The sequence below is a fragment of the Podarcis liolepis genome, assembly GCF_965112155.1.
Source record: "Podarcis liolepis genome assembly, chromosome: 8".
NCBI classification, from domain to species: domain Eukaryota; kingdom Metazoa; phylum Chordata; class Lepidosauria; order Squamata; family Lacertidae; genus Podarcis; species Podarcis liolepis.
In genome coordinates, this window is record NC_139560.1 from 34,724,651 (window position 1) to 34,739,477 (window position 14,827).

The 14,827-nt window shown below is 41.0% G+C and overlaps 1 protein-coding gene across 30 annotated transcripts in view; it reads right to left on the bottom strand.

Annotated features, from left to right (window-relative positions):
* The window catches only part of CSPP1 (centrosome and spindle pole associated protein 1), a 76,007-nt gene that overhangs the window by 40,409 nt on the left and 20,771 nt on the right, over positions 1–14,827 (bottom strand). For 15 of the 30 annotated variants that reach the window (XR_014529270.1, XR_014529271.1, XM_083517555.1 and 12 more), the window contains exons 2-5: positions 10,158–10,308; positions 9,207–9,303; positions 2,217–2,314; positions 1,119–1,142 (exon numbers count right to left, since the gene is read on the bottom strand). Coding sequence is in view for 28 of the 30 variants with exons in the window: in XM_083517555.1 (XP_083373681.1) it covers positions 1,119–1,142; positions 2,217–2,314; positions 9,207–9,303; positions 10,158–10,259 (321 nt within the window). In the remaining 2 variants the exon portion in view is untranslated. Of the gene's footprint in view, positions 1–1,118; positions 1,143–2,216; positions 2,315–9,206; positions 9,304–10,157; positions 10,309–14,320; positions 14,631–14,827 lie in introns of those variants that run through there. The other 15 variants (XM_083517534.1, XM_083517542.1, XM_083517538.1 and 12 more) reach the window with 5 other exon arrangements.

Genomic DNA, 14,827 nt, shown 5'->3' on the forward strand with positions numbered 1-14,827 from the left:
AATTCACTTCTCCTCTGTTATTCCATCCATGCCCAGGCCCTGAAATCAAATCTTGGGAAATTGCCCAAAATTACTTCTCTCCTTGTTCCACTGATGGAAGGCATACTGAGCAACACTATTAGATACAATCTTTTAAATTAATCTCAAATAATTTCTATGACAGAGCCAATTTATACAACCCAATTATTTCAGCAAAATACAGGGTGTTTTTTTTGCTTATTCTGACCACAGTAACCTAACTATGGGCCAATGCATCATCATGAAACTACCAAAATTGACTTGAGTAGTACTGTCCTACGATCTGTACTTATTGTGACCCAGTATTCTATTATTCCACCACTCATTTTAATCTAAATTAGATAGTAAAAGCCTAAATCATGGTTATTTTATTGCGCACACAAGGAATCTGGTGAATAGAAATATAAAACATGCTACTGCATTTTTTTAAAAATGCATCATTTGAAGCTCCAAACAGAAAATGCTGTATTTGTGTACACCATTTGTATCTTAACTTTAAAAAGAGAAGTTAATAACAAGAGACACCATCAAGTTGAGTAACATGTAGCACAATCTTATGCAAGTTTTATCAGAAATAAGTCCCAGGGTACAAAATGGGATTTACTCTCCTGAAAGTGTACAGAGGATTGCAGTTTCTTTTTTGCCTGTTCCTGGTCTACATGCCAATAACTATTATATGTTTCCATATTATTGGAATTTTTTTGGCGTAGGCGGGTAAATCCAAGATAGAATTCCAATAAGGTATAATTGAATAATAAGGCCCTCTTTTTAAGAGCATTCCAAGATTAATCATTTAAATTAGCTCAAACTGATGGTTCCATGGTACAGAGATTCCTCAATATTAGCATGCTCTGTAGCAAACATTCATTAAATTAAAGCTAATGAAGAGGACTATCAATTGAGCAGTGAAATCAAAGGAAAAGACAATGTGGAAAGATGACATTAATGGAAATTATGCATAATTATCTTGTGATGAGGCAGCTCACAGAGCACAGCAAAGCACAAAGACTGATTTTCACCCCCAAAACTTTTCATTAGCAATTTACAACCAAGCACTATGTTATATTAATTTGAAAAGTAGCATGATGCAAGCACCCTACCTTCTTTTTTGTCTGTGAAATACCCTAAAAGTCAGGAAAACAGACTATTCATAAAGAACATCCTATCAAAATCCGTTTCATTGCAGTCTCACTCACCCTTCAGAGTGGCATGTGTGCATTTAAAAATATTTCAGAAAAATAGTTTTTGATTCTTGAGCAGCAGATTCTGAACATGTACATTAAAATGCTTCTGAAATACATTTATCTGCTCTGCTGACCTTTAAATCTCTACTGAGAGTATATAATATGTATAATCTGTATAAAATTGGAGAAAACAATCACTGAGTTTTCCCATCAGCCTTCATTTAGTAACCTCAGATATATAATCTATCCTTTTTGCCTGCACTTTTTGACATTTGGCTCTCTGATCCCCTCTACGTTTCAGTGCACTGAAATTGTTCTTTTCAAAGCTTATGCTAAGAATCTAACTGCTTCATTCTCCTTGACCTAGCACTTTTGGCATCAACAACCTGTCCTCCCAACTGCCTTTGCTTTCAAGGCATTGTCCTCTCCTGGCCCCACACAACTCCAGTTGCTTTTCAGCAACCCTTCTTCATCTTCCACCTTCCGCAGGTTTCAGTCCTCCAACCAGTCTACACACAATTTATGTAGTATTTCTCAGCATGTTCTTTGTTTCGATGATGCTAGGTGTTCTGCATTTCCTTTTATAACAACTATTCCTACAATTACTTATGCTGCAGCAGTGGCTGTGGTTCTCCCCACCCCCCAAGCCCCCACCCAGTGACTGTGTGGTCCCCATCAGTGAAGTCTTCCGTTTTTTAACCCCCTCCCCTTCTGCCAACACTACGTCATTCCCTTTGTCCAAGAGACAGCTTTGCCCTGTTCATCAGACCACCTGCTTTTCCTTCACCAAATCTCCTGAAAACCCTCTTCCACTAATCTATTCCAAGAGCTTCTTGTCACTTATGTTCTGTACAGCACCTAGCACAATGTTGGGACTAAATAATGTGCAACATAAGCCGCAGTAATAAATTCTAGAAATTAGTATATCTCTGGTTCTTAGCAAATGCCAGCTTAAATGTACTTTTCACTTTGCCAGCCAGCACCGGAAATTTAATCAAATATAAAGTCCTTTACCTGAGAAAGGTAACGCCTGTAGTCTTGTCGCAGCTCCTCCTTCAATTTGTGCTTTTTATTTTCATATTCTTCCCCGAGAGGCAAGCTTAAGCCATAATCTGCAAGTAAGCATTTCAGAACATAGGCATGAGCTACGCAAACAATGTGGATGTGCATGTGTTGCAGACTGGACACCAAGGACAGCAGTCAAAGATAACAAATTTGATTTCTATGTAACAAAAGGACTTTTCACTGGTGATCAGGAACTTGTAAATCCAAGTTCAGAGCACTGTGCTCTCAAGAAAACTCCAATTTAGCCTGGCCTTGTTAGGTGAAAAGAATTACCACCAATTATGGATGCAGGTGGCACTGTGGTCTAAAACCACTGAGCCTCTTGGGCTTGCCAATCGGCGGTTCAAATCCCCGCAACGGGGTGAGCTCCCGTTCCTCAGTCCCAGCTCCTGCCAACCTAGCAGTTCGAAAGCACGCCAAAAAGTGCAAGTAGATAAATAGGTACTGCTCCAGCGGGAAGGTAAACGGCGTTTCCGTGTGCTGCTCTGGTTTCACCAGAAGTGGCTTAGTCATGCTGGCCACATGACCCGGAAAAACTGTCTGCGGAAAAACACCAGCTCCCTCAGCCTGTAAAGCGAGATGAGCGCCGCAACCCCAGAGTCGTCTGCGACTGGACTTAACTCTCAGGGGTCCTTTACCTTTACCTTTACCACCAACTACAAGGCCTGCCCATTAATCAATACAAAGTACAGTATATATTGTTCAATGATACAAAATAATTTTGCCTAACATAAAAGGCAATTGTACACTCTGCTCCTCCCCAAACAGTGCCTTTAAGAGTTCTGACATATGACACTTTTAAGAGTTCTGACATTTGCTGTCCCCTATTCCATAGCTGAACCCACAGTACAGTACATGTATCCCCTTCCTAATCTTATCTGCAGGCAGCTTCAGAAAGGTAAAGAAGGGGATGCGTTCTTATCCAAGGTGAAAAACCTGAGAAGATTATCTCTTGACAGGCACTTCTAAAAAAAATGTGACTAAAGGTTGGCCACTCTAGCTGGATGATGAAAATAGCAACCTTGTGTATATTTGCGATATTATTTTTGAGATACACTTAAAAGGGCAGTATTCAAATAAATTTTACTCAGAGTAAACACATTAACATTAATGAACCCAACTTGGTCATGCTCATTAATTTCAATGGGTTTACTCTGAGTGAAACTTAGTTGGATACTATCAGACTTATTTCTTAAGCCACATATGTGATTCTATTTCACAGTGCATATGCATCTGGCAGAACTCCCAAAGCATATCAATCAGAACATGTAAACCTAAAGCATTATTTGTCCTTTAAAAAATGCCAAAAGCAACTTTTCACATGGTTATGATGAATGCCTAATTTAAGGTTACCAGACGTCCCCCTTTCCCGGGGACAGTCCCCGGATTTACAAATCTGTCCCCATACAAAATCCATTGAAGTTGAAAAGTGTCCCAGGATTCATTGAAAAAAATCTGGTAACCTTAGCCTAATTCTCATTCATGGAGAATAAGGTTGTCAATGGCTACTGGCCACCATGTCTGTGCTCTGCCTCCATGGTCAGAGGCAGTCTGCTCCTGAATACCAGCTGCTGGAAACCGCAGGAGGGAGGGGAGAGAGCTCTTGTGCGAGGGTCCTGCTTGAGAATTTCCCATAGACATCTGCTTGGCAACTATGAGAACTGGACTGCTGGAATAGACAGGCCATTGGCCTGATCCAGTAGGCTCTTCTTATGTTCTTACGTTTTCCCCTTTCAAAGTCACTAAAGAAATCTGGGAGGTGTGAAGCAATGGAAGCTGGCCACAAAAAGCAGTGAGAGAGGAGTGATTAAAGCTACCTCGGATTAAACTATGTAAATTTCAATTGCCTTTTTTTTTTTTAAGAAGCAGTGAAACAGTATACCGTATTTTTCGCCCTATAGGACGCACTTTTTCCCCTCCAAAAATGAAGGGGAAATGTGTGTGCGTCCTATGGGGCGAATGCAGGCTTTCGCTGAAGCCTGGAGAGCGAGGGGGGTCGGTGCGCACCGACCCCTCTCGCTCTCCAGGCTTCAGGAAGCTATCCGCTAGCTGTGGGAGACGCAGCTCTCCCACAGCTAGCAGAGAGCTTGCTGACACCCAGAAGCTTGGGGCGCGCTGAGCTCAGCACGCCCCAAGCTTTGGGTTTCGCACAGTCCTCCGCTAGCCGTGGGAAAGCTGCGCGACTTCACGCAGCTCTCCCACGGCTTGCAGATAGCAGCCTGTTCTGGGGTTGAGGGAAGCTTGGGCTTCCCCCGCCCCAGCCCCGCACCTGGGGGGGGGGGAATAAAATTTTTATTTCCCCCCCAAAAAACTAGGTGCGTCCTATGGGCCGGTGCGTCCTATGGGGCGAAAAATGCGGTATTTATCTGGAAGGAAAGTGTGGGTTGATATGCTATTTCGAAAGAAAATGATCTACAAACACAATGAAACAATTCATTAGATCAATGTATGCTGATCTAACTGTATCCATAAAAAAACCAACACCTTACAGTAACACTCCAAGGAACCAAAGAGCAGTATTACTTTAAAGAAAAAATTAGCTGAGCTAATCACTGAGATAATTCCAAAGGAGTGAACTATGTAGTTGTCTCAAAATTAGTTCATGTTTCAACACTGGTATATGCAGAGTATTTTCAAAGGCTGAAACCTTATATATAATTTTAAACATGTTCTGTCATCAAACAAAGTTCGAGTTCAGGGATTGAGATATGTAATCCATATGTTGTTGGACTAAAGTCCCCATAATTCTTGACTGTTAGCCATGGTGGCTGGAGACAGCAATATATGGAAGGCCAAAAAGTTCCCCATCTCTATTCTGGTTCATGGAAACTATGCAACTGAGGGCACATGACAATGCACTTCAGGGCAACAATTTAACTTTTGCACCTCATAATGCACATTATACTGTGGTAACAAAAATGGCCACATCCTCTGCATGAGTTTGTTGTTTGTGACATCACAGGACTATTTCAACCAAAGCTAACCCTATAACAGATCACTGCAGCTGACAGAAAGGCAGAGAGATATGTACAACGGCAAGACTGTAGAATAAATGTTTAGCTAACTGCAGCTGGGAACCATCTTGACTAGTAAGTAGCATCACATGTAGTACCTAGTTTACGTTGTCAGCTAAAGCCCTGCATTAAGAATATGCTAGTTGCTTTTCCCCCTCTAATATAGTTTGCTGAAGTGTGGCATAAAAGTGTTAACATCCGCTAAATGGAACTCCCAATGACAGAGGTGGTTTATCATTAGATACCAACTGCTAGAACAAACAGAAGAAGAACATCACCATCATGTCCAGCTTGTGAGATTCTCATAGGCACCCAGCTGGCCACTGACAGAAAATACAACACAGAGCTAGACAACCATTAGTCTGATCCAGCCACCCCAAGCTGGTGCCCTCCAGAACTTTAGGACTAAAACTTCCATCAGCTGTAGCCAGAATGTATCTTATATCCTAACATACAGCAGCTTACAGATGAAAAAATAAATACAGAAGACATACATTTTTGGTGCTGTCATGGTGTTTCCTCAGTGGCCTCTGAGAGTGAGCAACACTTAATTGTTATTTTAAGGTCATTTATAGTGATGTCATTTAACCTACTGTCAAATTACTGTCAACATAAGTCTAAACTTGAACATTTACAGTAAAAGTGTACCACTAGATTAAGCGCTATTTCTCAGACTTCTAAGCTTACCCATAAAATCTATTAGTCTTTCAAAAGTGGAAAAAATAGGACCAGCTTGCACTAAATTTAATTCCAAACGGCTGAGTCATTGGGAGATTTTTACAGACAGGAAGAAGTGAGCAAGATAACTTTTCTGGCTTTTATAGCATATGCAGCTATGTGGCAGAAGAATTTCATCATAACAAATGACAGTGCTGGAGGAACAAAGATATAACCATTCTACTTTAACCAAGGAGCCTTTTTACAGCAGAGATTATTTTCTCCTGCAGGAAGGAAAAGCAGCTTAGGAGGGTGGGGAGTGTCAGCAGGAAAATGGGTTAAGCAAACCCTCCTACCACCAGTCAATATTGTCAATATGTAATGTAAGATTTCATTTTCTGGCAAATCTCTCTTTCTACTTTCTTTGGCTGATATTAATGGCTCTTATTTCAAGTGAGGGAAGGCAGGATGGATATCAGATTGTAGTGTTAGTTAGAACCAGTGGATAACTCATTGGTTCCTTAGATTAATAATAATTTTTTATTATTTTTCAATTACAACACCTTTTGCACCTTAAAGTCCTTGCAGTTGGTTTGTTCTGCAGTTTGTGATCTCATCTCTTTTAGCACGCACCTGTACTTTACTCCAATTAAGCTCTAGTTAACAGGAGAACCTCTGCTTCTTAATGGCGGTGGTGGTTTTCGGCAGGTGAAGTACTTTTACACTCAGCGCCTTCCTGACCCCTGTATTCCATGCCAGAGCAAGAGTCAGGTACCAAGATGAACTGCGAGTGAAGCCCATTCCCCGTCCCTGGGTGGAATTTGCAAGGATGAGTACCCTCAATCATCCTTGGGTTTTTTCCTTCGCCAACGATCTCCCACTGTTGTGGGGGCTGCCTCCATTAAGGCAGAGCAGACCCAGAAGCAGGTTCCTTAGCTTAATTTCTCCATCTGAAAGGACATTGTCTGCTGTGGTCTAAATACATAATTCCATGTATTTATAGTAGCCACTTTTCAGCAAGCGTGGAGATACTTTTATCCTAGATGTATATCTCTGGGTTCATGTCTCTCAATTTCTTAGTAGCAAAAGTATCCTTTATCTGTAACTTTTAACTTCCAAACATACACAATATATTGTGTTTTGCCCAAACATTCCTGCAAAGTAGGTCAGTGTCTTATTCATTTGGTCAGATGAAGAACTGGCACCCAAAGAGTGACTTGCCAAAAGCCGCACAAAGCAAGTCCGTGCCAGAATCAATATTTGAACAGAAAGCTGCCGAATCCACATCTTTAGCCACCAAGTGTCAGTGTCTCATGTTACCTGTTTGTTACATGACACACATATTCGAGTTACGTATCTAGCTATTGGATGTCATTGATCAGACCATCTTGTAGCCTTGTCTTGGATAGACAGTGGAGACAGCTTCAAGGCCCAAAGACTTAGAAGGGGATTCTCACAGTCATAATCAGCTGTAGGGCTTTATCTGCAAACTTTAAACAAAATATTATCTATATGATTAAGGGGACCTAAAGTTAATTACTAAGTACCGTTTACAGTGCTTTTTTTGTAGAAAAATAGGTCCTAGTATACACCATGAAGTGCCAGTACAGTAACTGCCACGCTTTTTAGCAACAATAAAAAGAGATGCCGGTACTGTGTGCCCTTGAGTAGCCCCTAACCATTTGTTTAAAGAGCTTCAGTCTGCCTTTTGAGTGACAGGGCTTCCCAGGTGAAAGAGAATGCATAATGCCAGCCTCAGTATCGATCTAAGGTACTACTGCTGTTATAACTTGCAGACAGGACATGTTTTCCTCAGCTAGTGTGCTGGTACTTCTACTATCTGAATTGGAAAACCCAATTGCTTTGATATGAAGCAACATGGCTCTTACTCTGCTTTCTGAAAGAATGAACGCAGAACTTAACTAAAGGTCTACTTTAACATTACCTTCCTCACCTAAACAAAGGGTCTGCGATTTTAGTTTCTAATTAGTTCAGTACCCATTTCCATGGACATTTATATAGCAAGCTCAAATGTCATTACCAAGATTGGGGGGGGGGGGGGCTTGATCACAGATGGAAGCCACAAAAAATAGCAGCATGACAGCATGTATGAGAATAAATTAAATTTAAGCAGCATAGAGCTACACGCTGAGAGAGACGAAAGGTGTTGCTAAGCAACGATAAACTTGCTGCAAGAACCCTCTGTAGGAGGTATCTGTCCCTAAGCCCAAAATGAAAAAGGAATTGGTGCATCTGCGGATGGAAATTGCAGAGGAAAAACAAGCAGACAGTAAGCTACTGAGAAAAAGAGACACCTGAAAATGCAGAGGCTGGGAAATGCAATATAGGTAGCTAGAATATTTCTATATTTTAAAGAAAGCAATGTAATGCACATGAAAGAGGCAATGCCAATGAAAAGTGCAATCTTTCTAATTTAAAGAACTTAATACTGCGAAAGAAGACTATAAAAACAACTCAATTTCAAAGATATTAAAAGCTGTATATGCTCCACTTTGTATGTACCTCTAAGTATTTACTGAACACCAAGGGTATATTCAGGGATGCGGGTGGCGCTGTGGGTTAAACCACAGATAAATAGGTATCACTCCGGCGGGAAGGTAAACAGCATTTCCGTGCGCTGCTCTGGTTCGCCAGAAGTGGCTTAGTCATGCCGGCCACATGACCCGGAAGCTGTACGCCAGCTCCCTCGGCCAATAAAGCGAGATGAGCGCTGCAACCCCAGAGTCGGTCACAACTGGACCTAATGGTCAGGGGTCCCTTTACCTTTTAAGGGTATATTCAGACTGTATTTTATCCATTGAGTAAGGAATCTCAGCTATTGCAGTTTATGAAAAGAATGGCAACCAAAGTAAGAAGGCAGGCCATAATACTTTAGTGTTACTATGCAAGGGACACCCAAAGACCTGCCATTACAACTAAATGCAACTGTGCTTCATAGCACAGTATCAGTAAAGCCATATTGCCTCAGAAACTATCTCTCCAAAAACACAACCCAGTTGCACAGGAATCCCTCTGTGTCAAGAAAAGATATTATTAGCTCTGTTGCAGTTTCTTATTATGAGTATATAGTACTATGTGCATAGTTCTCTTTCCCTGCTTCACATTGGACCACCACTTATATATATTTGACTTTGAGTAGTTTGGTGTGGGACTACATTAGGAAATAAAGTGACAGTAAATACAGTAATATTCTCTCTTAATGTAATACAATAAGCGTTTTTTAAAAATAAAATAAAATTGCGAATACCGTGTATACTAGTCTGTTGACTATTCGGTGGAATGTTTTCTTTAGCCATGGCTATTAGCATTTTGCTGGTCTCAGAAAGCTTCTCTTCACTTTTGTTCTGAAAAGGGAAAAAAGTGTAAGGCAGACAGAATTAACATGCTGTCACTATAATAACATTACAGTAGTACCTTAGTTCTCTAATCCATTCCGGAAGTCCGTTCCAAAACCAAGGCATGCTTTCCCATAGAAAATAATGCAAAATCGATGAATCCGTTCCAGACTTTTAAAAACAACCCCTAAAACAGCACTTTAACATGATTTTTACTATCTAACAAGACCATTGATCCATAAAATGAAAGCAATAAACATTGTACTGTAGTCACACAATCAATCAATCAATCAGTAGCTGAACTGGGTTCCACACAGTCACAGAAACAAAACAAAAAAAGCCACAAAAACACAAAATAAATATCAAAAACAGACAGACCTCAGCGTAACACTGAAAATGGAAATGTGGCACTCAAATCGGAAGCGTAACACTCAAAAGGGAGCACGTTCGGCTTCTGAATTTTTTTTGCAAACTGGAACACTTACTTCTGGGTTTGCATTTTTTGGGTTCCAAGTTGTTTGAGTACCAAGGTGTTCGAGAAGCAAGGTACCACTGTATTTAGTTCAGGGATGTGGCACCTGTGGCCCTAGACTATAACGCACCATCCATGACAGTTGGCCATGCTAGCTGAGGTTGATGGGAGTCAGAGTCCAATAACATCTGGAGAGCCAGAGGTTTGACAACCTTGTTTTACTTTGTAGGTTGCATGGCAATGCAACAGAGGGACTTCAGAATTTCCCTAGCATTTTCTAAAGAGGGATTGACACTGGTGAAAACACTATCTTCCAGAATTGTTTTACATACAGGAGCACAGTCATAATATTCTTCATCCATTTTTTTAAAATAAAGTATCAATTTCCTACCTGCATTTCCATGTAAGGTGGATCATTGTCAAGCTTTGCTTTGTCTTGTGCCAACTTTGCTTTTTGTTCTTCAAGGAACTGGTCTAGGTCCTCAGGCATCATTTTTTCAATTTTGGAAGTGATATAGAGTTATTGATCCATCAGATGCAACCTTCAACAACAGAAATTCATTTTTCTAAGAACTACTTTATTAAGAACTTTGAATTACTCAGAGATCATCAGAAACGTGCAAATGAGACAGGAAAAAAAATACAACCTCTTTTTATTATCTATTCTTTTCAAGATCTTACTGCAGTCTTACAACACAAGCAAACCGCACATGTGTTTTCTGAATAGTCAACGGGACAAGCTGACAAGAGGTCTGCCCAAACAAGATTGCTTAAAACAAAACCACACTGAAGTGTGGCAAGCAGAAGATCTTAACAGCAGCCCAGCACAATCATTTTTCCAGGCACTCCAAAACTATAATCCAGAGGCAGTATAAGCAAGGATATCCTTTACCATTATTTCCCTCATTGATGGAGGTACCAACTAGCTTCTAACCCTTCCTTCTGCTTCCCATCACATACACTAGAGTAATTATTTTTAACAATACACATCTAGCATCGTGCATCATTATTGAGCTTCTAATTCACTATGTTCAAATTATTCCAACAATTACATGTGGAAATTGGCAGTTACACATTCCCATCTGTACCATGATTTATAATTCCACAGGCCTTTATAACATTTTGGTTGGCTCAATAAAGGCACTGCCTTAATATATATTGTGGAGTTTTCCCTTATGGCATAACAGTTAACCTTGGCTTGTTTGTTTGTTTTTTGTAACATGGAAAAAAAATTAGCCAGGATCCTAAACTAGAGGGAAAGGATTTTATAGCACCTGAAGATGGTATTTTATTATTAATGGAAGAATTCCCTCCAGCCACTGGGTAAAGCTACCCAATTTGGGTTTTGTTGACTTTTTCACCTAGCACAGCAGCTATATTTTATCTCTACCAATTTTTATATAATGACTGCATTTTTATTATTATTCTCTACCTACCAGAGGAACGTGTGTGTTTCACCAAAGGATGGCAGCAAAACTAAGCATCAAGGGGTGGTTGTGCATTTGCAGAAATGGAGACTCAATCATTAATGTGTTTTCTCCTTCCCAGAAGGCCTGGGTTGAAACCTGATACAAGCAAAACACCTGAAAGGGTCTCATTTGAATGTTTGCTACCTCCTCCCACATTTAAGACTCTATCAGGTGCAGACAAAGATGGCTTGAATAACAGCCTTTCCCCCTCTCCTTTTTTTCATAATCTAGCCAATGGAAGAATTCTGGGGAACTTGAAAGTTTACACACTTTTGTGACATTATGGTTGGCCTAATAAAGGTAGTGCCTTAATATGTAGCTTTGAACAGTAAAAATGGCCCACTCTTCCATGAGATTGCACAGAATCATGAGCATATTGGTTTAGAACAGGGGTCTGCAACCTTTAAGACAAAAACAGCCACTTGGACCCATTTCCGAAGAGAAAAAAAACTGGGAGCCGCAAAACTCATCATTGTAAAAATAACTTTTTTGTCACTTTTTTATTATTTCTTTGTTTGACCCCTCAGAATTACTCCTCCTCATAGAAATAAACGTTAAATTAACAAGTTACCTTTGTGTGTGTGTGTGTGTTCTTCACTCCCCTTCAAAACAGTGACCAGCGTACATGCCCTCTTTCAATGCAGTGACCAGCGTACATGCCCCTTACAATGTAGCGGGCGGGCGGGAAGGTGACGTTGGGACAGTGTGTGACTAACACACACACTGCCCCCATGCGACGTCACAGCCAGTACAGCGCCCGCCACAGTGGGGAGTGTCGGGGCACACAATGCGCCTCCTCCCCTCGCTAGTATCCGCCCCGGAGCTGCGGCAAAGGTGTAAAAGAGCCACATGCGGCTCCAGAGCCGCGGGTTGCAGACCCCTGGTTTTGAAGAAATAACAAACACAGCTGAAAAAATGGATATTCTTAAATTGATGGAAGTGTTTGTTGTCATAAATATACAATACTAATTAAATCACTTGACATCAGCTGACCTATTTTGCCTGCTATTTTCTGCTGTGCTGTGAACCAGCCTCTGGAGACCTGTCCATCAGCTCATGATCAAACATTCATAAGTTCAGGTCAAAGTGCTGCAGAAAACAGTTATTTTAACTTGTTAAGTTCATATGTCTAGATATTATATGCTAAAAAAATGTCTACCATGCAGGTAACTTATTAATGTGCAGTATAAAAATGCTGTAAATAAGTAAGCATATGTTTACAAATTTATCAGTGAGAGACAAAATTTTCAATTATTCTCCCCTCACAAGCCAAGCAGCCGTTTGAGATCTCAATGCCAATTAGCATCAGACAATACATAAAGCCAATCTTATAGTTTGGTCCTAGTATTCACACCAAGTTATTATTATTTATTTAATTATATACCGCCCTATACCTGGGGGTCTCAGGGCGGTTCACAGAATAATTGTAATCCCTGCAAAGGAAGAAGTTTGGCTAAAGCACAGCGTAAGAGTTTCCTCATGAGCCCCCAGTGGGAAAAGATTCTACAACGAAAGGTCAGAACTCCTCTCCTGTCTCCCTGCAGCAGTATGATGGTTATACGTATTGGAACCTCTTGTGCAGCACTTCAAAATGAAACTGCAGAATTGTTGTCAAAGTACGGTATATGGCAAGCAAGTAACAGTGAACCACAGAGAGAACTTGACCTTCAAACAGAGATGGCCTGGATTTACCAGAAATACCTTGTCAGATGGTACTGTTACAAAAATGGCAACAGCAGAGCTCTTCATCGCCACAAACACTGTCGAGTTCTTTGAACAGAACCCCTGCTGCTCAGTTGTTCAGCATCAGTGCCAGTTGAGTATCTACCCTTGAACTTCACCAACCACCTGCCTAATGTAAACCAGACTCGACAACAAGGTGGAGGTGATCGCCAAAGAGCAACCACTCCAATAGGTTGCAGCAGTTGTCAAGCAGGGCCAATCCATCAGCATTCTACTGAAAGGTCAGTTCTGTCAGGCTCCTCAATCCTGGAACTGTTTTCATTCCAGCTGGTCACTATAAAAACTGCTATTTAACTTTGGTGTCTGAGTGCTTTACCCACCTCTTTCCTCCCCATCCTTTTTTCATTTTTGTGTCATGTATTTTAGATTACAAAACTTATTTTTTGATAATATGTAAACTACTCTTGGAAGCCTTTTTGGCTGAACAGCAGAGTAAAAATGCACTAAATAAACCATGCTAGTGACAAAAGGTCAACCTGCTTTTTCACCAGTCCAGTCAGGTCACTGAAAGAGCAGCCTGCATGGTCAATGAGAGTGGGAATCAGATATCCTTTAAGAGATTTCTACAGTTAGTTCCACCAATGTCACCACAGGGAAAGCCTCATTTACTAGACCATTGCTTTGGCAGTGATATCACAAAAAGAGGGAGCTGTGGCTTCAGAAGATAATGATCCAACTATGCCAGTATTATTTAACACACCTGCAGTGCTGGAGCTAGAGGATATGCCCCAGGTGGCAGCAAATATCATTCTGTCCTGAGTCATGTCTACTCAGAAGCAAGCATTCAATGGGGCTTACTTCCAGGTAAATTAATCATGGCAGTTCATACGTCAGCCCTACTGAATTCAACTGAGGCAGCAGCAGTGCAGTCTTTTGCCCTCTGCAGCAAAATTTATAAAGCCTGCACTGCACACTCAACAAGTGGCCCACCTGTTTCTAGACTGGTGCTGAATATATTGGAAATGCATCCCAACCTCAAATTTTACTTGGTAAAAACCTCTATTTGTTACTAAGGCCAAGAAGCCACCTTTCACAGCTATTTATTGCAGCCCATAACAATGAACCGAGATTGCCTCAAAACCACTCATTGAAGAAATCTATATGCAATAGTCTGACTAACAGATTCACTAGCAAACCAGTTTGTAAATGAAACAGACTTCTATTCACTAAATGGTGGAAATGATCACTGGCTTTCAGATATATTATTTGTTGGCTTTAATGCTTTTGAAACGTTTCACACTACCACTAGCCATTCCTTAATACTAAAGTTACAATCCCTTGTACACTTATTAGTAAGTACCATTGCACTGGGCCGCATTTGCTTTTGAGTAAACATACTTACAATCACATTGTATGTATTTTGGGAGGTATTCATAAAGCTAGACGCTTATGACAAAACTGTCTTGACCGTCCATAAGAAGAGTCCCTTGAACAGATGCTGTTCATTCATGGGCTGGTAACTTTACATATTTTCGTCTTTGAAGCCCTTCTTCACATCCATGCGAAATGGTTAAGGCGCCACAGATACCCGAGAGCAGAAACCTTCCCTATCTCCAGGCATCAACAAAGGGAGTCATAGGATAGGGGAGGTTGGGGAAAGAAAGGGTGGGCTCGGAAGAGAAGAGCAACTGTAGCTTCCACGCCTGCCCAGGGCGTCGGTCTCTTTAAGAAGCTATACGGCGTTGTTAGGCAACCAGATTACAACAAAACCCGGGGCCTCTCCGCACTCCTGGACCCGCGCAGTCTGCGCTCCTCTACAGAAAGGCACAACTCCCAGTCCGAGGAATAAGACTTCAAGGTGCAACATTCCCCCCACCCAAAAAAAAAAGGAGGATTTTGCGCGCACAAA